Source organism: Schistocerca serialis, chromosome 6, assembly GCF_023864345.2.
Source record: "Schistocerca serialis cubense isolate TAMUIC-IGC-003099 chromosome 6, iqSchSeri2.2, whole genome shotgun sequence".
NCBI lineage: Eukaryota > Metazoa > Arthropoda > Insecta > Orthoptera > Acrididae > Schistocerca > Schistocerca serialis.
This window is the reverse complement of record NC_064643.1, coordinates 161,047,253-161,070,635: the sequence shown is the minus strand read 5'-3', so window position 1 is coordinate 161,070,635 and position 23,383 is coordinate 161,047,253. Positions and strand designations below refer to the sequence as shown.

Sequence of the window (23,383 nt, the reverse complement as noted above, 5' to 3'; positions counted from 1 at the left end):
CCTCCAAGTCTTTTGCTGTCTCTTGCAAAATTACAATACCATTTGAGACTTCAAAGTTTTTAGTTTTTCTTCCTGGACTTTAATTCCTACTCCCAATTTTTATTTGGTTTCCTTTACTGTTCATTTGCTGTACAGGTTGAATAACACTGAGGATAGGCTACAGCCCTGTCTGACTCTCATTCTCAACCACTGGTTTCTTTTCATGCCTTTCAACTCTTATAACTGCAGTCTGGTTTCTGCAGAAATTGTACATAGAGTTTCACTCCCTGTATTTTACCCCAGCCATCTTCAGAATTTCAAAGAGAGTATTCCAGTCAGCAGTGTCGAAAGCTTTCTCCAAGTGTACAAATGATATAGGTGTAGGTTTGCTTTCCATAAACTATCTTCTAAGAGAATTCTTAGGGTCAGTATTGTCTTGCATATACCCAAATTGATCTTCCCCAAGATCAGCTTCTACCAGTGTCCCCATTCTTCTATAAAGAATTAATGTTAGCATTTTGTAACCATGGCCTATTAAACTGATAGTGTGGTAATATTCACACCTGTCAGCACCTGATTTCTTTGGAATTGGAATTATTATATTCTTCTTGAAGTCTGAGGGTACGTTGCCTGTCTCTTATATCTTGCACACCAGATCACCCTCCAAAGGTTATCAGTAGTTCCAACAGAATGTCATCTAGTCCCGGGCCTTGTTGTGAATTGGGCCTTTCAGTACTCTGTGAAATTCTTCTTGCAGTATAATATCTCCTACCTCATCTTCATCTAGGTCCTCTTCCATTTCCATAACATTGCCTTCTAGTACATCTCCTTTGTAAAGACATTCTACATACTTCTTCCACCTTTCTACTTTTCCTCCTTTGCTTAGGACAGGTTTTCCACCTCAGCTATAGTTATTTATACAGATGGTTAATTTTCCTGTAGGTGGCATCTATCTTTCCCCTACTGATTTATCCTTCTAAATTCTTTGGAATTGGAATTATTATATTCTTCTTGAAGTCTTAGGGTATGTTGCTTGTCTTATATCTCTAGCCATTCCTGCTTAGCCATTTTGCACTTCCTGTTAATCTCATTTCTTAGACATTTGCAATTCCTTTTGCCTGCTTCATGTACTGCATTTTTATATTTTCTCAACTCATCAATGAAATTCAATACAGCTTGTGTTTCCCAACAAGGAGAATTCATTGAATTCAAAGAACAACTAAAATTTTATCTTCTGGATAACCACTCCTATTGTTTAGAGGAATTTTTTGGCAGTGTGTGACACTTTGTGTTGCGTTTGATTTTACACATTACTCTGCAAACTTAATCTGAAGCACTGGTATAAAGCTTCTTGATAGAATGCCATATGTATCAATTAGACTGTAATCCTTGTATTTTGTTTATATGACTACTATTACTACAGTCATCTGGCTTATAACTGTAGCAGTTGGACCTGACTTTTCTTGTACCTGTCTACACGTGATTGAGATTGTAAGCTGTATGAATTATGACCATTTACAAATGGTTATTACTGAAATCATCTGGCATGTTCTACATCCTAGTGATATATTTGTGTGATGGATCTATGGAAACTAAAAATAAATAAAATAGGTAAATAGATGATAAGGGATCTCAACTCAATCTATTCTGCATGACAGAGCTTGGTGATATGCAACATATGTAAAACCTTAGTTGCTTTATATTCTTGGAGGTATGTATTGTCTATGCAACCAACTAAAGGCAGTTTGTTTGTTGCCATATGTGTAAAAAAGGAAACACGTATTACAGACCACTGATGATTCTTCCCAAATAAATGAAGCAAAAGGCATATGACAATAAATAAACTACCATTAATTGGTTGCGTAGATGGTACATACCTCCCAAGAGTTAATGCATCTTCTTTACAGTAAGTAGCAATCCATATTTTCCTATATTGCTGATACTCCTACCTAGAGTTTGAAAACTTACCTACCTTCTCCTATGTAAAACTGTCATGGCAGGCATGTTATCTGATCCTTTGCTTCAAGTCTGATGGTGGAAGGTTGGTTGCATAGGCCAGTAGTGGATCAGCCCACTACCAGTGAACTAGGATCTGACCTCCCTTCACACTCTATTAGTCTGTAGCACTCTTGCAAAGGCATCTGTCACAGCACATACCTGAAGCCACATCCTGCAGCCACTGAATACATGTAGCTGGACTGTACATGGCATATTTCACTGACATTTCTCAATTAACATGAGTATAGTTTCTCAATTCACTGAGAAACCTCTGATACACATATTACATTGTTGGTTGGGCATATTAATGTTGAGGTCATGATATTAACCTGTTGTCCCACAATTGTCACCTGCATTTCTTCAAATGAAGCGACATTTTTGTTTGTTACTCAGGCTCAAAACGCTTGGAAATTGAAAGTTGATAGCCCTAGTCTCTGTGCTGTGGGAGTTGATATTGTCATTAAAAGAAACACTAGAAATTTGGAGTCTCCTGCAATAGCAAATTGAACAAGATCTATCTGAAATATATATATATATACTATTAAAGGGAGATTTTGATGACATTTTAAAGAGAGGCATTGTCTCCCTGATGAAGAGGTGCAGCATATGTTGATTCAGCATATCATGATCATGCTTCATACTTAAGATTTCTATACATGTTTCAGGTATGAGGATGGGCCTGCTGCAAACCAAAGTGGGTCTTGTGAACTTACTGTCAAAGTACAGTGTGCAGCCTACACAGAAGACAGTAGCAAAACTTGATTTCCATCCTAGGTCCTCAATCCTCATGACCAAAAGTGGAATCCACATTCAGTTCGTAAAGCGTTCCTAGGAGGACAACACTGAAGAACAATATCATGTCAAAATTCATCCATTTTAGTGTTGTTTATATATGTAAGCACTATGATTCATAGATAGTCCTTACACAGTGGCTTTACTGTATGGAAGACTATTGTGCACAGTTGTGTTGCCCCCAATCTTCAGTATTGTACTTTTAACAGCACATATTATGTTTATGTACTTAATATAAATAAACACAGTTTCTTTATTTCAGTCATAACTACTTATTTAGTTAAAGAAAAATATTATTGCAACTGTTCTTTGTAAGATTCCAAAAAAGGGCAATCACAACAGCCACTATCAGGTGCTGCCATTGAATAGCAACTTTAAACAACTGTCTCCAGGTTGACTGTCCTATCTGACAGATACCGACAGCAGTGCTTTCTCTTTTGTTTTCTCGATGTGATTAATTAATGGTGTGCTTCTGGGTGTTCTGATGAATTTTTCTCTCTTTTTGCTTAAAAGCATACCAATCACCAGTTGCAATGTTGAGGTGCTGCTATGGTGCACAAACGGTACATCAGTTGAACACAGCTCTATGCTTTTGTAAAAGAACATTTTGATGTAATTTTATGAGATAGATATTTACAGAAATGAAATTATTTGAATAATGGAGCTATTTGCTAAAAAAAACTATGGTGACAAAGCATGAAGTTAGTAGTTTGATAGTTCCAAGAATTAGTAATGTTTCTGATGTTCTCAATACCATTCATGTACGACTGTCATATTAATAATATTAAAAATATATTGATATGTTGTGTCTTCTAATTTATTTCAAAAAATTTGCTGCTGCTTTCAAAATACATTTTACTGTGGAATGGCAAATGGTGTCTTCACCATCAGGGCCCATAGGATGAAATTACAACAAATAAACAAACTTTATCATGGTTTGTGGACACAGCAGTGCTTGGAAACAGACAAAATCTGGCATGTGCCTCGATGGCAGTGGAAAACTATGTAAAAATTACACTCAAGTCTGCCAGTGTACAATGCATCATGCAGATTCTACCTTCTCTTTCCTTCTCATTCCATCTGGTAATTCACCCTTGACAAGGGTTCTGGGTGACTTTTCTGAACACTCTCCACATCCTAAAATTCATCAGTCCTTTTCCTTCACTCCTCATCCTTCCCCTTCAACCCTTCTACCAGAAGAAGGAGCCACTGGCTCTGAAAATTAGCAAATTTCAGCACCTATTTATATATGAGTTCTCCTGTCATCACTGGATCATTAGATTGTTTATTGATCCAGTTGCTTATAGATTCTACTTTACAGGATTCACCTTCTTGTATTGCAAGTTAGTGCATTTTGTATTTAGCAACATAAAGGGTAGGATCTTACACCACTTTCAAAATAAAACAATACATATAATTAAACATTCATTCATCAGATTACATCTTGTCATTGCAGAAGATTAGATTAAACTGAATACTTGTTTTCGAATAACATATAACATTTTCAACCTTGGACGGAGGAAGTCATCTAATATTTGGGCATGGCGATCAGTAATTAATGTTACTCACTGCCATAGAAACCTCCAAAAACATATAGCTCAATGATGCCAAAATGAAGCCATGCAGCCCCACACAGTCATACATCCACAGTGCATGAGTTTCTTATGCAGTTGACAAGGATTACCTTCTGTGTGGTTCTTGACATTTTTGCATTTTACTGAATATTCTATGAGGTTTTGGGATTGCAGCCAGATCATGATGACTTCTTGCCAAAATATTTTGGCTCACAACCATTCAGCCATCTTCTCAGGTGTCCTTGGTGTCCAGTGGCAGACACCTGAAGATCGCTGAATGGTTGCAACCAAAGTATTGTGGCAAAAAGTCAATGTGATCTGGCTGTGGATTACCTTCATTGAGTGGTGTCTAGCAACCATAATTCTGTTTATGTACACCATAATCTAGATTAAAATGAGCCTCACCCAACGTTAGAGTGCTTTTTACATGTGTGGCTTGCCTTCAAAAAGTTCCAAGAAGCACAATGTGAAGGCTCATCAGGCAACTTTATTTTGTTTCTTTAGTTTCTGTACAACCTGCAATTTGCTTGAGTGAAACTGCATGTTATCATGTGTTAAGTGAAACGGGGAATGATCTGCTGCTGTTAACAGCACCAAGTGATGTCTTATAGCAGAACAGTGAGCTCTTCAGATGAGTGCTTCATATGCTGCCCCTCCACTTCCTCCGCAGTCTGCTGCATCCTTTGCTGCCCTGGGATATTCTTTTCTGCACAAGATGCAGTAATCCTGAATTGTTGGACCAACCATACAATCATTTTTAATCATGTCTTTTCAACCTGAGATGGGGATTATAGAGTTGTTGAACAGTGAAGGGAGACTTGTTATTTTTTAAATACATCAACGGCAAATGCCTGATGTCCAGAATCCCACAAGCCCATAATCAAAAATGGCCATTATTCCTTATTGTAGCAGATGTATACTAATGTATTCTAGCAGACAAAACAGTAATGAAATATTATGTGACTCAAATCTGCTATTCATTCTGTCTCACCATGTACTACTGATGTCCCTTTATCACCTAGACTCAAATGAACTTGTTGCAAGATTTTTGTAACTCTTCAACATTGGAATAATATGTGAAATATTGAAATGAAATTTTAATTCTATTTGCTCTAAATCTTTTTGAAATTGCAGCTCATATTAATTTCATCAGATCCAACAATGTGGTAGAATTCTTACAGGGGAATGGAAGACCAAGGGGAAGATGGTAATGCTTCCTGTTGAAAGTAAGATCCAGAATAACAGTTGAATGAAATGAAATTTCACTTGACATAGATTTGGGATTAAGGTAAAGTAAAGCAAAAGTGAAATATGTAAACAGTTGTAGAAATTAAACCAGTGATTGCACAGTAGCAGAAGAATTTAAATACCTGCATCAAGAAAAAAAGGTTGACATAAAAGGCAGAATAGATGGAAAAAACCTGGTGACTGTTAGTGTGGCACTGATTTTAAAAGCTCATGAAGACAACTCCATTATGATCATGCATGATGAGGGTTAGTAAAAGTCAGAAGATCTCAAAATATAAAATGTATGGCTATGAAACAAGATCAAACCACAAAATTTGAGAGAAAAATACGAAATTTGTACAAAAAATTTAACTTTCATTACCAGATGTGATTAGCAGATCAGTAGATCCATGAGTTTCAGAGCTTAGGTCACTCTAAAATCCACACCTTCTTCTCTGCCATAAGATCAATTGACAATACAAGGAGATATCGGGCTGCAAAGTCCCTTATTACTTAACATGATATTTGATCAAATTACATATTTGAAGCATTTCACTTGTCATGCTGCACAGAGCATATGCAAACGTGATGATGATGATGATGATGATGTTTGGTTTGTGGGGCACTCAACTTTGGCTACCCCATGGGGCCCCAGCCTTTGCAGCATCTTTTCACTTCCATGTTGCATGTCTATCCTCTTACTATTCACCCCCCCCCCCTTCCCCCCTCGTACCTAGGGTTTGCATTGTCTGTAGCTGACATAATAACAGTCCCACCACTGTTTTTCATTTTCATTCCCTTTTCCTTTCTTCGTTCACCTTCTCCTATCCTTCCTCCACATTGGTGTATGTGGCTCCTCTTTTCCTTCTTCATCCCTGTGCACTCCTGAAGTCTGGCCCATATGTCTGATGCATAACAGGTGACTGGGTAACACTTAATTCCCAGCCCCAGGTCAACAGGCAAGGTTCGCACGTACCCTCTGGCACAGACCAGGCCCAGGGAGCTGCTACCTTCCCAAATTGCCAATTGGTCCCTCTGTCAGGTGTTTGGGGGGGAATGAACTGAGGTGTGAACAATTACCTAAGGTGGGTGCACCCCCTTGTGAAGGGGGCCCCAATGGGAAGGAGCACTCCCTCGGAGGCACTGGCGAATTTTCTTGCAATGAGCCAATCATCTTCACAGTTAACATCTACAAACTGTAAACAGAAAGAGGCTCACAGTTCAAAGACCCTGCCAGCTGCATCATGGTTCCTCTTGGTTTCATGTACTGAAAATGGACAGTCTCTTACAAAAGTAAATCTGTTTATTATTCAAAAGGTGTTGATGCAATTGCTGGCCCTGTGAAATGCGGCTCTGGTTTATAGAATGGCATTTTGCTTTTGGAGACTACTTCTGACTCTCAAGCACAACCAGTGCTTGCCACTTTGCTTCTCCACAACTATCCTGTCTGTGCCAAAGCCCATAAATCTCTGAACTCTTCCCATTGTGTTATTTACACTAGGCTGCTTGATGGTCTGACTGAGGTCAAAATCCAAACATACCTCTCTGATCAGGGTGTCATTGCCATCCATTTGGTGATGAAAAAGGTAAATGCATCCTTAGTGCCCACACACTCTCTTTTTCTCATCTTTGATAGAGTGGTGCTTCCATCCAAGATCAAAGCAGGCTATGAAGTTATTACAGTCCGACCGCACATTTCAAACCTAATGCACAGCTACCACTGTCATCGTTTCAACCACACTCGAATGTCTTGTCAGCAGCTGGCCAAATGTGTAACCTGTGGTAGGAATGCATACAAGAGTGATCGGCTGCCTCCTTCTGCCTGCTGTAGCAACTGCAATGGCTACAATGCCACCACCTCTCGAGATTTACCCATGTATCCCAATGAGGGAGCTCTACAGGAGATCTGGGTAAAGGAAAAAGTTCCTTATTCGGTCACTTGAAAGTTCTTCACTAGTCAGAAACCCTGCGTTCTACCATCTGCCTCCTTCTGCCTGCTGTAGCAACTGCAATGGCTACAATGCCACCACCTCTCGAGATTTACCCATGTATCCCAATGAGGGAGCTCTACAGGAGATCTGGGTAAAGGAAAAAGTTCCTTATTCGGTCACTCGAAAGTTCTTCACTAGTCAGAAACCCTGCGTTCTACCATCTGGCACTTATAGTACTGTTCTTGTTACATCTCACTCCATGAAGGACACGGCCATGCAGACATGCGACCTCAAATTCAGCTCTGACATCGTGATATCATGCAGTGTTATGAAAGCATCACTGTCCCCTCATCCAGCTGTGCAACAAGACATCAAAACCGACAAGCTGGAAAGGACAGAAGAAATACTCCCGTAAGGACCTCCTGCATCCCTCCAGCCAGCCAACACCTGAGTCTTCCTCTGCTAACCAGAAAGGCTCAAAGAAGTCCAACAAAGGCAAAAGGTCTTCTTCTCCTTTACTGACTTGAAGATCCTCTTCGATGGTGTCACTATGTGATACCTTTGCCTGGCTGGCCTCCGTGTCGCCAGTGCACACCACCAACCATTTTTCTGTGTTGAAATCCGCAAGCCAACAGCACAAGAAAGCCAACACTTCTGTGGACCTCATGGCGCAGGATCCTCCTTCATCTGTGCCCTGTAGCAGCGAGTCTTCGCAAACACGTCTGACCCTCTTACGCCACCTCAATACTGTCCACCTTTGTGGCATCTGTTTGGCCACTGGTGCCTGTTACCTAGCCTGGTTGAGAGTCTGTATGCAGAAACTGCTGAACTACCACTGTCCTACTGCCATGACTTTCTTCTCAGCAGGTATGCATCCCATTTGTCTGTCATGCATAGCCACCCATCCTATGTCCCCTTCTTTGATGACTCTGATCACCAGTATGGGGCACATCCCTCTTCTCTGTTACCTCCTGGAGTTCACTTTCGGCCCTTGCTCTGGCAGCTTGACATCACACTACATATCCGCCCCCGGTAGCCGAGTGGAAGACCACGATGCATATATTTGCGCAGTTAACCTTGGTAGACAGCAGGTATGGTAGACGGAGGGGTAATTGGAAGATGAACGTCTCCCACCTGTGATACAGAATGCCGACACATGCTGGAGGACGCGTGGCATGGCTGCCTCCGTCGACAAAATTCTTTCAGTTCCGTCCTGCAGTGGTGGATCGAGTGTGCGAAGCCAGTTTTACAGAGGACGTTAATAGGTTATGGGAAGGAAGTTTCTCAATGGCAGCGCATGACCACTGAGTTTTACTTTACGGCTCTCCGGGAACTATTAGCTCAACCACCTACACCAGAACGCCAGACAGCCGTCCTCCGAGTTAAACCAAAGCTGGTACAACTTGCAATGCAGAGGATGGCAGGTACGATGATACGCACGAGGTCACAGGATTTCCTGCCCAATGATGTTCCCTCAATGCATTATGTGATAAAGGAAAGAAGAAGAAGATGCAGGAGTTTAATACATGAGATCGATCTCAGCGATGGCCGTCGTTTTACAACACAAAGGGACATAGCACAGGCGTTCACGGATCATTTTAGCAGATTCTATGCGAGCAACAGGGAGGGTCAGAGGGACCTGGGAAACGTCCTGGAAGAGATCCCAGACATGATGAGTGTGAACGGGGAAGCGGACGGGTTATCTGAAATTACGTGTGAAGAGCTGGAGGAAACAATTACATGAGGTGCTTGCAACAAGTCCCCAGGTCCAGACGGATTCCCGTTGGAATTTTACTGTATCTTTGTGACCCTTATGACACCGATGTGGCTATGTATGTTTAATGAGCTTCTGCGGCAAGAAGTACCGGTTCACATTCAATTTACGGAAGGGCTCATGATACTGATACCGAATCCCCGTGGTGGCAAACAGCCTTGTGATTATCGCCCCTTGACCCTACTTAATAGTGACTACAAGATCTTCATGCGCATCCTGGGAAGTCAAATCAAAAAGTCTCTGGATAATCGAATACATACCGATCAGACTTGTCTTGGCAGCATCAGTAATATCCACACAGCCTTGGGAGACTATCGTGACGTTGTCACACTCATGGCTGCATGCCGCCTTCGGGGGGCGATGGTTGCAGTAGATTTTGATCATGCTTTTGATCATGTGGATCATGTGTACCTCGCGGCGGTGCTGAACACGATGGGTGTCTCACCATTATTGACCAATGCTGTGATGCGGCTGTTGCATGGCACCAGATCAGCGATGGTGGTCAACGGAGGGAGAACTGAGTATTTTAAGATCTTAAGATCAGTGAGACAGGGTTGCCCCTTGTCGATCCTCCTTTATGCGATCGCCTTAGAACCATGCCTCACAGGCCTTCGCCGCCGTCTTACCGGGATCTCCCTACGGCATTTATCATTCAAATGCAGAGCATACGCGGATGATATTGTGTTCCTCGTAGAGAATGAGGGGGAGACTCAAACAGCACTGGATTGACTACAGACGTATGGGATGGCAGCTGGAAGTGTGGTCAACTACCGAAAATCACAATTCATGCATGTGGCATGTGGACTAGAACCAGGAACGGAAGGACCCTTACCTGTGGTGGAAACCCTCCGCTGTTTGGGTATCACCTTTCATAAAGAGACAGCGAGAATGGCTGCGGACAACTGCCGAAGACTGTTACTCAGAATCCGCACGACAGTACGACTAAACGACCTACGGTCGATGGATATGCTGCAGCGAGTGTTACTCGTCAATCTTTATCCCGCGCCCATGATGTGCCACCTGACACACCTTCTCCCCTTGACACGCACGATGGCTATAAGGATTCAGGCAGCTTTTGGGTACTATGTGTGCCTGGGACAACTCTTTAAGGTACAGTACAACATGCTTACCCTCCCAGCGCGAGAGGGGGGAGTTGGTTTAGTGAACGTGCACGAGAAAGTGCGTGTCATGTATATTAATACTATGCTCAAACGGTGGCGCAACAGGAATCACTCGCTTACGGGGACGATCATGAAAGAACTCGTACCAACATCGCATCTTCCTCCAGTCGGTGTTGGCCATATATCGCCCCCTTTAACGTACCTGCACACGTTCATCGTGGAACACAGTTACGTCCGAGAGTGTTTACCAACGACCTGACAGTCAACATCGAAGGTTGTGTACCATCTGCTTCTTCGACAGATTGCCCGGAATAGGGTGGAATGGAAACATCCAGCTGTTAATTGGCACATGGTGTGGCGCACGGTCCACCATCCCCACCTACCTACATCAGTCAGATCAACATGGTACATTGTTGTCAACCGAAAATACCCTACAAATGATAAAAAGTATGCAATACATTTGGCGGATTCACCCTTGTGTCAGCAATGCAGCGTGCTGGATACGGACGACCACGGGCTGGTCTGCGGCGAGGCATTGCCTGTCTGGACTCTCGCAAGAAAGATAATAGCGTTCATGCTGCGCACTATCTATACAGCAGTCTGTTCTGACATAGTATTTTTTCCAGAGGAATCGTATTTTCCGCTTCATAAGACAAACGCAGTGGCGTGGATCACAGGTATGACGGTCCATTACATCTATAGAGACACACATACGAACTTACTGAACGTCCTGGATTACTGGCAATACTTGCAAGCCCACACAAAACTATTACGGCTACAAAAGTACAAGGATTGGTATGCCAATTTCCTAGTAACGGTTTTTGCGGACCCGCCATATACTTGGGGTGAGCTGGGTGTGCAAAGATGAGCGGCGGTGCTTTCGTTGTGAAACCGACCAAGTAAAGTGATCGACTAAGAACACTATGTGAGTATGCAACCTACGAAAAACTCACGCTTGCACAGTTAGCAAATGGATGTACATCAAATTTTGTTTTCATATCTACAAATACTTTCTTTAGGGTGCCGGAGGTGGCCCCACTTTGATTTTGTTGTTATTTCATGCTGCATGGTAGGACAGCAGCGAGGTTCCTTCCAGGACAGTTATCATGTGTCAGGACATACTATGTTTATTTTGTGAATAATAAAGGTTTCTGTTTCTCCTACCTTCCTTCATATAAAAAAAAAAATGAATAAATAAATAAACACCCTCACTCCCGAACAAAAAAAAAAAAAAAAAAATGTGGTCAGCGTGACGGAATGTCAATCCTAAGGGCCCGGGTTCGATTCCCAGCTGGGTCGGAGATTTTCTCCTCTCAGGGACTGGGTGTTGTGTTGTCCTAATCATCATCATTTCATCCCCATCGACATGCAAGTTGACAAAATGGCATCAAATCGAAAGACTTGCACCAGGCGAACGGTCTACCTGACGGGAGGCCCTCGTCACATGAAATTATTATCACACTACATGCAACTTTTCCAGTGGGTGTGAACCCTTCACCACCTTGGTTTTGTGTGGCAGCCCATGTTCATCTTGGTCTTCATTCACTTCCTAAAGACACTACTCCACCCTTGCACTATCACCTTTAGGTTCATGACTTTTGCATGGAACTTCATGATAGTACCTTTGAGTACACTGATGGCTCTCGGACTGACCGTGGTGTCGGATGTGCCTTCATCACTGGCGCTGACATTTTTCAGAATCGACTTCCAACACACTGCTCAGTATTTACAGCAGAGCTCTTTGCCCTGTATCAGGCCAAGGAGTACACCTGGCAACACAGGCTTTTCAATTGTGCCCTCTGCTCAGACTCTCTCAGCACCCTTCAAAGTCACTGTGTACTGTACACCGCCCATCCTGTAGTGCAATGGGTCCAGAGAAACTGTCACTTGCTCACTCCTGATGGAGCCACTGAGATATTTATGTGGTCATGTCAGTCTGCCATGAAATGAGGCCACTGATGCTGCTGCCAAGGCTATAGTTCTCATACCTCAGCCCACTAGTTCTAAATTCCCTCTGATGATCTCTGTGTTGCCATCTGTCAGGAGTGGTGTCACTTTGGCATCACCACTGGTCCCCTCTGCATGGGAATAAGCTCCAGGATATTAAGCCCCTCCCAGTGGCTTGGACGGCCTCCTCTTGGCACTCCCGCTGAGAGGAGGTCATTTTAACTATGTTGCGTATTGGGCATTGCCTTCTTAGCCATCACCATTTGTTAAGTGGTGCTCCCCCACCACATGGTGCACATTGCGCCCAAGTTTTAACTGTGTGTCATTTCCTGATGGAATACCCATTTTTTAAACATTTATGTTCCCACATGGGTTTGTCGTTTGAGTCATCAGCTGTTTTAGCAAATGACACATGGGCTTTTGACCGCTTTTTACTTTTCATCTGTTGTAGCAATCTGGTGAAGGAAATTTAGTTTTTAGTTCTGGAACTCTGTTTCTCTGTGCTCTACATTTCTGTTTTCAGCTGTCTTCTCTTACATCGATTGGGATTGATGTGTACCATATTTACTCGAATCTAAGCTGCACTTTTTTTCCAGTTTTTGTAATCCAAAAAACCGCATGCGACTTAGAATCGAGTGCAAAGTAAGCGGAAGTTCTGAAAAATGCTGGTAGGTGCCGCCACAACTAACTTCTGTCGTCGAATATATGTAGCGCTACGCAGACATGCTTCACAGGCACAAAGACAAGTACTGGCACCAAAACCTCTGCGTCAGTAAATAAATTAAAAAAAGGTGGAAGACGAGCTTTTTTTTTTCTCCGCCCCGAGTTTCGACCACTGCATTTTCATACATTATCCAACGAAGTAAATACAAATTCCGTATTGTGCCTCTTCGAACGTAGCAGCATTTCAATGTACTACGAAAATCCGACTGGCAAGACTGTTTGGGATATTTGTCAATATGGCCAACTCTGCTTTCTGAATTGTTTCCTAACTGTGAGAAGAAATGGTTGCTAATAGGAACTTTTATGAATTGTGAATCACATACAGTATTCTCTTCACCATAAGAATAATACGAATACAAACATTTTGCCATGTATTCTTTCGTGTTTGCTGCTATCTCATTTAAATCCTGTCCGCCTAATAAACTACGAAACTAGAATGAGACAACAGCAGACGCGGAAGAATATACATACCATGTCATGTTTATATTCGTATTATTCTTATGCCTAATAGTGATACAGTCAGAAATGAAGCACGGCAATTGACTAGATTTTTAAATCTAAGATGACTCTAATTTCTGTGCATAATGTAATGTACTAAAGAGGCGTCTGCAAAGATTTTCAAACGGAAAAAATTTTTCGCTAAATTCTCGTTCAGAACATCTTCTATCATACGCAGTCTATTATTTGGTTCTTGTTGATCATTATCAAAGAAAGCAGCAGTGTAAGTAGCAACGAACAGCAGTCTCTTGCCATTGTTTCACTAATGAGACGATTTCTCACTTCGTTTTTTTTTTTAATTGTAAGTGGCGGTAGCGTGCACAAAAGCAAGCCACGCCGCAAGCGGCGACAGGCCGTAAACCCTCATTTTCAGAATGCGACAAACAATGCATGACACAGTACAGTAATGCATTTTCAGCTTTGAGTGACGGAAACACCCATAACAAAGAGAACTGCACTTGTCAGATCAAAGAAAAATAAGCAATCAATTCAAACCAGACAAAGCATGTGAAAAGGAAGGGTACCTGTATAAATACGGACGGAGTGCCTGACGCATAACAACGGCTACCTGGTAAAGCTTAACTGCTAAGCTTACGACTCGAACCAAACTACTACAGCTGTATCGTCGTTCATTCAACTTAAATTGTGTCTCATATTACAATGGACCAACTTTGTTTCAATTTGGAAGTGCGGCCTAAAACTTTTCTCTCCCCTTGAATTTCGAGTCTCAGATTTCAGGTGCGGCTTAGATTCAGGAAAATTTTTTTTCCTCGATTTCGAGTCTCATTTTTCAGGTGCGGCTTAGATTCGAGTGCGGCTTAAATTCGAGTAAATACGGTAGTTGTTTTCTAACTTCTTTCTGTCTTTGTTTTCTATAGTTTGTACATGGGAGCATATGACCCTAGTTATTTTTGCACACTTAAACAAAACAAACAACAATACATTGTGATACACAAATCAACAGACTACAATCTAAGACTCAGCTGTCAATTTATTGACAGTAATACATACTCTAAACTGCCAACATTCTGCTGCTCAGCAAAATTTCTGAATAAGTAACTTACTTATTCAGAATTTGCAAAATTTGCATCACCTTTTATATAATAGAAGTACACACAAATAAAAGAAATAGCACTGTATATGAAGATTCATGATAATCTTATTCAGCAATATAAGAATTTGAAGAAGAAATTTCTAGAAGTTATATTTTTCTGAATTATTTTCTAGTTTGAGGCAAATATGAACTCTAATTAGTTAATATCACACAGCATAGATCTGAAAAGAAAATGTGGCTCCAGACTGAACTGAAATAACAATCAAAAACATATATTGAATTAACAGAGCCACTTAACATTTGATCTTGGAATGTTACAACATACTGCATTCACAGCAAACAGAGTATATTATTCTGTTTTTAATGGCAGCAATCTGTATACATTATACTGAGGTGACAAAAGTCATTTGATACCTCTCAATATTGTGTTGGACCTCCTTTTGCCCAGCGGGATGCAGCTACTCGATGTGGCAGCTACTTGATGTGGCATGGACACAACAATCATTGGAAGTCCTCTACAGAAATACTGAATGATGATGCCACTGCAGCCATCCATAGTTGTGCAGGTGTTGCAAGTGCATGAGCTTGTGCGCAAACTGACCTCTTGATGATGTCCCGTAAATGTTTGAGGGCTGGCCAAATCATTTGCTCTAACTGACCAGAATGTTCCTCAAACCAGTCGTGGCCCAGTGACATGGTACCTTGTCATCCATAAAAAATTCATTATTGAAACCTTCATGGGTTTTCAGCCAAGTGGCGTGGTCTTCTAGCCGCAACGTTTCAATGGATTGCGTATCCATCATCTTCAGGCAAAGTGTCAGGGTGCTGTCTGTCACATGCCTTTGTAGCTGCTGGAATGCTATCAGATTCCGGCCACCAACCAATTATGTGCCAGTGGAATCGCACCAGGCGATTCGCACCACTGGTGGTGGGAGGGACGCTCGTGCGGGCGTCAATTCTCAGCGTCTGTTCATATCAGTGCCCTTCACAGTCCCTTTTGTACTGGAGCGTTCTTGATGAATTTTCCTAACTCCAGGATCCCAAGCTGTACTGAGATGGTAACCACTGTCTTGGTTAATTAAATTTTCATGCAGATGAATCTATACCGCTTCTTTTGTCACAGAATCCCAAAATCTGAACTTCTTTGTTTCTTCAGATTCGAAGGTATGCTTTTCATTGATGCTGTGTTCTGCCACTGTGGACTTGTCAACCTGTCCAAGATGCATGTTTCTTATATGTTACGTACGGCGCTGTGTAGTGCAACAGTTTTAATGATGGTAGCAATGATGGAACCAGTAGTGATGAGGATGAGGTATTTGAATTTATCATCAATAATGACGGCAATGTGTTACATAAAGAAAGAACAATTGAGGATAATATTAGGCCTAATGAAGAGTAAGAGCTTCATGAGAGTGATTATGACGAAGGTAACCATGGTGTCTGCCATTTGACTGTGCCTGATAATTGTTTTGGTAAACAGGATGATAGTTTTTCCAGGGAACAGATTAATGAGGATTTGTTGTACGAAGAAGATCATATGGTAAGTAAAAAGGCAGTGTGGCATCCTGCAATATCAGCAAGTGTATACTGTATAAATGTTAAGTGTTTACTTGATAGTGATTTGAATGGCATTTCACATGCATTTTTTGAGTCTATTAAGAACACAGAGGATATAGTAGTTAAGCATGTTTGTGGAATAAAAATTATTGATTCTACTGGTAAGCTATCAAAAAATGTGAAACGAGAGGTACTATTACTGTGGAATTGGCAGGACAGCTGTTGGAGTGCAATTTCTTGGTGATTCAAAATCTCAGCACAGCAGTGATATTTGGTATCTATGTGATGCTGTGTTTATTCTGGTTTTTGAAATACAATGAAAATAAATTGGTGTCATGGTTAAAGGATTTCTGTCAAATAAATAGGTAAGGTAAAAAGAAAATGAAAGGTGTGAGCATATGTGGAGGAGAAGGTGCAGATTATCTGAAAAATATAATTAACATCTGAAGTAATCAGATCATGTGTCAAATTAATATAATTTGGTGCAGCAGCAGTGGAAATATGCAGTAAAAACAGTCTTGAATACTAGGTCTTAATATTAATTATGATATTATAAAAGTGTTTGTGTTCAGTGCAGTCAGTATATGGAGAAAACTATCTACCTACAAAAGTGTGTCGTAGTACAGCTTCTTCTAACATTAATGAAGTACAACTTTAAACATACTTGCCTGGAATAATGTGTATGAAAGGAATAAGCAATATTTGTATGTATGTCACCCTTCAGGCTAGAATCTCAAGCAGTTTGATGGAATACAGTGAAATAATAGTTTTTCTAAGTGAAGATATTGTCTGATCATTAGTGAGAGTTAAGTTTGCCTTAGCAGTGTTTTTCAGTAGAATCAGTTTTGCATTGGATATGCAGAGCAGGTGTTTATTTATTAGATAATGAAGTAATAATGAAATAACAAAATAATGAATAATGTTAAACTTTAAATGTCTCTGCAGTACCGATATTTTTTGAGAATGCAGTCCACTAGCTAACGAGGTAAGGAATGTAAGTAAAATAATGGAGCTGACAGACATGATTAATGAAAAAGATAACTGGATACAAACAACTGTGGTGTAACTATAATGAGGATCTATTTCTGATCTAGGCAACATTGGGTGCTGTGTACATTGTGCAATTCATGACACTGCAGCTGGGAATGAGAGCTTAACAGAAAGGGCAATACTTTAGTGAGATACAAGTCATATAATGCTGCATTATCAATCTATATGTTATCTGGAAACTTCTATTTGTGTTCTGGGGAAGTTCTGAGGAATTATGAGCTTATAAGTGGTAATACTCGAACAAAGAAAAGTAATTTTGATTTTTTGAGGACTTAATTTTCTGGTTTAATGAATGTAGCACTCAGAGCTGAGTGGAGAAGTAGGGCAATGATTTGGTATAACTTCCATCCCCTTAATTTTGATTTGAGCAGTAATTAATTTATGTGATGGTGACTCTATTTATTTATTTATTTTTCATAATGTAATGGTCAGTAAATCTATGCTAATGCACATCTGAAGTTTTGCAAGAGGTAATGTACATATTTTGGACATTAAGATGATGAGTCTATAAATTATGTGAATTTCAAACCAGGACTTGGTATTTTAGTGATTTTGCAAGTGGAGAAGAAACAAACATCTTTCAAGTTTAATCAGTTTTATACACAGTTATGTCGTACTGAAATGTGCACTTGATTTAAAATTTTTACTAGTCCACACCTTTCATACTGTTTTGGTTGGCAGGAGAGCCAACACCGTGTTACTAGGAGGAGGCCGAAAGGCACGCGTTTTAGCTCACGCAGGATGGCGTGAGGTCTGTAACAGGACAAGGAAATTAGAATTTAGAAAAACGGATGTAGCTGGTGGAATACTTAACTTTAATCTGTTAATGAAGAACATTGGTCTGGACGGTACATGATTCAATATCCATAGTAACTGATAATCGCGCCTTGCTAGGTCGTAGCAAATGACGTAGCTGAAGGCTATGTTAAACTATCGTCTCGGCAAATGAGAGTATATTTTGTCAGTGAACCATCGCTAGCAAAGTCGGTTGTACCACTGGGGGGAGTGCTAGGAAGTCTCTCTAGACCTGCCGTGTGGAGGCGCTCGGTCTGCAATCACTGATAGTGGCGACACGCAGGTCCGACGTATACTAACGGACCGCGGCCTATTTAAAGGCTACCACCTAGCAAGTGTGGTGTCTGGTGGTGACACCACACATACTATAGTCAATATTAGTGCTAATTATTGTGATGTTATGAGAACTATGTAACATCTGTTTATGAAGTAATGACTGTAATTTTTCACAAGTGTGAAACATTTTTTCCCTATACTTAGTTGGAATTAAAAATGAGTATACTAAATTAGGAAATTTTGTCTAATTTTTTCGTGTTCTGTGGCGGAGGAGAACCACCTCCAAGGGAACTGATAGCAGTGCATTTCCTTACTAACTGCCACTTGGACCTGTTGAATGTGTGGATGACTGGGTGAGAAAATGTGTTAAAACTCCTTAAAAGAGTGAAAGTGTTTGTGAAAAACACTAAACACTGAAAAAGTGAAATTTTCTGTCTGAAATTAAGTGCAATTCACAGTGTAATTTAATTACTTGCAACCCATGAGTATTTATTCCTTGAAGAGGACCTGTATAATGTGATAAGTATCTTAGAATGTATTCTTTGTTAATCCAAGAACGACTTCACTTATGATGAAGATGCCTATTTTTATTAAAAATATAACTTGTGGATATTTTGTGCCATTGTACAATATGCTATATGTAAATACTTTGTATGGGGATTTTCATATGGCCAGTTTATATAAGTAGAAATTTGAAAAACATATGTAATGTTGTTTTTGATAAGATTTCTTATTAGTTTGTTAAATCCACTTTCTAGGATCACTTATGGTCATTGAATTGCTGAGTCAGCTATTTACAATATTTATCTGGTCAATCCAATAAGGGGGTAATGTGTCGAAGCAAGCTGGTATCTCTTTACTTCCTCTTTTGTTTTGCCATCTGCCTCCTTAAATGCATTTTCTTTTCTTTTCTTTTGACTAATAACCATTAAAATACATGAGTACAATCTGAATTTTCATAAAAGAGAAAGGTTTGTATTCAGTCTTAAGAAATATAGCACCAGATCTAATTTTGTGCTTAGTTTTGTGTACGTAATTCATTTCCTGATTTCTTTTGACTATTGTAGCTAATATCTTTTGCTATAGGGTGATATCAGTAATTGTTTCATGACTTGGAGATTCTATTGTTGACCTATAAACAAATATAAATTCCATACTAATTATAAACATTTGGAAGAAGAACAATTGTGATACTTAAAGTATTTATTTGGCTATATTTGAAAACATACTAGCAAAGCCAGCTCTTGTTTAATTCCAAAATAATTACCAGGTTTGTCAAAAGTATTATTTGTATAACTGTATCTGTTAACTTCATTACTTAAACAAACAATCCAGTCCAGCCTTTGTGGTGGAAGAAACTGTTAAAAAGAACCAATTTTTCAATGTATTCAGTTAATCGAATTAATTACATTTTAATTGTAATTGAACAATGTATAGTTTGAGCACCTATTATTGTGAGGATGTATAAACAACCAATTTTTTTCCTGAGACAGTCAGTCCAAGGCGGATTTTCAGATGGGTATTGCAGTGGAATTCGTGTAACACCAATAGACCCTGTGTTAAAACAATGACGGTGTCTGTTCAATTGATTTGAGAAATACTGTCACACATACTGTATTATTCTGAAATAACTGTGTGGTTAGGTTTTTATTGGTCATAGACGTTCAATAGCAAATTATTGTAGGAATATACTGATGTGTGCCTGCAAGCTATTAGCGACGATTATCTAAATTTACCAATAGTGAATTAGCCATAAATCTGTGTAACATTCGGGGGTTATGAACAGTGACAGTAAAGAACTATGAAATGCAACTGTGTGACTGTTGGCTACATCACTTATAGTAGTCAGTGTTGAACTTCCATCCCCCATTTTTCAGCCAGTATAAAAACGCAGTACGTCGACACTGAGGACTATCAACGAAGAATTAAAGCATGCGAACATCACAAGATGTTTGTATGGGTGCACGGCAGGAAGGCCTTCAACACCAACACAAAAACAGATTGAGATGAGTGTCAGTAAAATACACAAAATAGAAAGGTAAAACAGCATGGAACAGGATAGTAGAAGTGATCCACAAATCTACTGTCCAATATTCTTGACACTGATTTGTTGTTGAATCTTAGAGCGTATTCTGAGCTCAAATATAATGAGGTACCTAGAACAGAATCACCTTCGCAGTGCCAGTCAACAGGAATTTTGAAAATATTGACCATATTAAAACCCAACTTGCACTTTTCTCACATGACATACTAAAAGCTTTGGATCAAGGCCACCTGGTAGATGCAGTGTTTCTTGATTTCCAAAATGCATTTGACTCAGCACTGCACCTGTGCTTATTGTCAAAAGTATGATCATATGGAGTGATCATATGGGGTATCAAGTAAAATTTTTGACTGGATTGAGGAGTTTTTGGTAGGGAGGACACAACATGTTATCTGGGATTGAGACTCATTGTCAGATGTAGAAGTAACTTCGGATGTGCTCCAGAGAACTGTGTTGGTACCCTTGTGATTCATGTTGTATGTTAATGATATTAATAGTAAAATCAGGCTTTTTTCAGATGACACAGTTATCTATATGAATCACTATCTGAAAGCCAGTCAGATCTTCGTAAGATTCATAATGGTGCAAATATTGGCAACTTGGTTTAAATGTTCAGAAATGTAAAATTGTGTACTTCACAAAATGAAAAAATATGGTAGCCTATGACTATAATATAAATGAGTCACTGTTGGAATCAGCCAACTCGTACAAATACATGGGTGTAACACTTTGTAGGGACATGAAATGGAAAGATCACATAGACTCAGTTGTGAGTAAAATGGACAGTAGACTGCAGTTTGTTGGTAGAATACAGGGGAAGTGCAATCCATCTACAAAGGAGATCACTTACAAATGACTCATGTGATTGATTCTAAAATACTGCTCAAGTGCCAGTTTGTTGGTAGAAGACAGGGGAAGTGCAATCCATCTACAAAGGACATCACTTACAAATGACTCATGTGACTGATTCTAAAATACTGCTCAAGTGCATGGGACCCATACTGAACAGGACTAACAGGGGATATTGAACATATACAGAAAAGCATAAATGGTCACAGGTTTGTTTGATCCTTGAGAGGGTATCACAGAGATACTGAAGGAACTGAGCAGGAGGATTCTTAAAGACAAACATAAACTATCCTGAGAAAGTCTATTAAAGTTTCAAGAGCTGGTTTTAAATGAAGACTCTAGGAATATTCTTCAATCCCCAACATATTGCTCGCACAGGGATCATGAGGTTATAATAACTACATGCATTCAAATAGGCATTCAAACAATCATTCTTCTTATGCTCTCTGTGTACAACATATTGCTCGCACAGGGATCATGAGGTTATAATAACTACATGCATTCAAATAGCCATTCAAACAGTCATTCTTCTTATGCTCTATGTGTAATGGTACAGGAAGAAACTCTAGTAACAAGTACAATGGGTCGTAACCTCTGCCATGCACCTCACAGAGGTTTGCAGAGTATGATGTAGATGTAGATCAGCTGTTTGTATAAGCTGAAAATAAATCTCCCTTTAATATTCATGGAGTTATGTGGAATCAACATCCCTGAGTCCTAATATTATGAAGAATTGCCTATGGAGTGCATAATTAGGTATCCTTTCATTTTATTTTTGAATATCTGGGGATTTTCCATTTCTTACCTTATGTGTGGTGGTATTCTGTTCTAGATTTTTCCACTATACTATAAAGCACCATTCTAAACTGTAGCCAACATTAAGTCAAAATTCAGCAAGACATTCCACCAACTGCCACTTCAAGCACAATGAAATGCTTCTCATCACATGAGTTACCCAAAGTTTGTAGTCAACTGCTAGGTTGATGATTATCTTGTTCCCTTTTGTACACATATTTCACACTTGTGTGTTTGTAGCAGCATTATGCTCAAAATATACCACAAATTCTCTAGATAAAAACTACCTTCAATAAGGTTGCACTGTTGCTTTTTTCCAGTTTGTTACATGAGGAGAAAATAAGAGAGTTAATTTGTGCTATAAAAGTTTCACATATGTGTAAATCACATATTTACAAGTGAAAGCAAACATAACAGTGAGATTTTATGATGCTAAACGTACTATGCCATACATATTTGCTTTTAATGAGAAAAAAGTCTGCATCATATATTCTGTGTAATGAAAACTAGCAGTATACATCAATAGTTATGGGATACAGTACTTCACATTTACTTTCTTACTTCTTATTTTGGAGACCCTCTGCAATGGAAACATATGTTTGTTTGCTTATAGTGTTCTGTTATTTGAGACTCGAAGTTAATTAGAGAATTTTCATTTGTGTAGATGGAGAGCACGTAGTATTTCACTTGCATGAGTATTGTTTGACATGAATGTTACTGCCAAGCAGTTGTCAATATATAAGATATTTTTTATGTCTAAAATGACAACGTTTTGAAAAGCTGAACTTTATTCCATATAATGTCCCACACCCATTTCAGTGGAAATGGTGTGTCACCTGGAGAATGCTTTAATTTTGATCCTTCAAATACATATGTAACCTGCAAATCAAAAAAACAAAAATATTAAAACAAAATTATTTAACACATTATAGTTCTTTCACTGGCCAATACAAAACTTTATAATATCATGTTTTTATCTTAATTTTACTTTAAGTAATCCATGATTTTATTGGTACATATGATGGAAGGAATACTTAAAAATGATGTATACAATAAGGAACATCCTGGTAGAATGTAAATAATTTAGTAGTAAAGAAAACCATACTATGGTGTCACCGCCAGACACCACACTTGCTAGGTGGTAGCTTCTAAATCAGCCGCAGTCCGCTAGTATACGTCGGACCCGTGTGTCGCCACAATCAGTGATTGCAGACCGAGCGCCACCACACGGCAGGTCTAGAGAGACGTACTATGATTTAGAATGGAATTATGTACTCTGGTGGGAAGCTCCCAACTAATCTAAGGCAAGAAATTGGAAAGCCCTACAAATTAAAAAGGAAATATAAAACATACTTCACTAGCCATGCTTCTACAAATTATCTATCAAGATTCATGGACT

General features: G+C 39.7%; 1 protein-coding gene across 1 annotated transcript in view; it reads left to right on the top strand.

Moving 5' to 3' along the window:
* The window catches only part of LOC126484003 (cytochrome P450 6k1-like), a 70,437-nt gene extending 66,867 nt beyond the window's left edge, over positions 1-3,570 (top strand). Inside the window, exon 8 of the mRNA XM_050107321.1 lies at positions 2,643-3,570. Coding sequence (XP_049963278.1) covers positions 2,643-2,809 — 167 coding nt within the window. The 3' untranslated portion in view covers positions 2,810-3,570. The remainder of the gene's footprint in view (positions 1-2,642) is intronic.
* Positions 3,571-23,383: the final 19,813 nt, after the last annotated feature.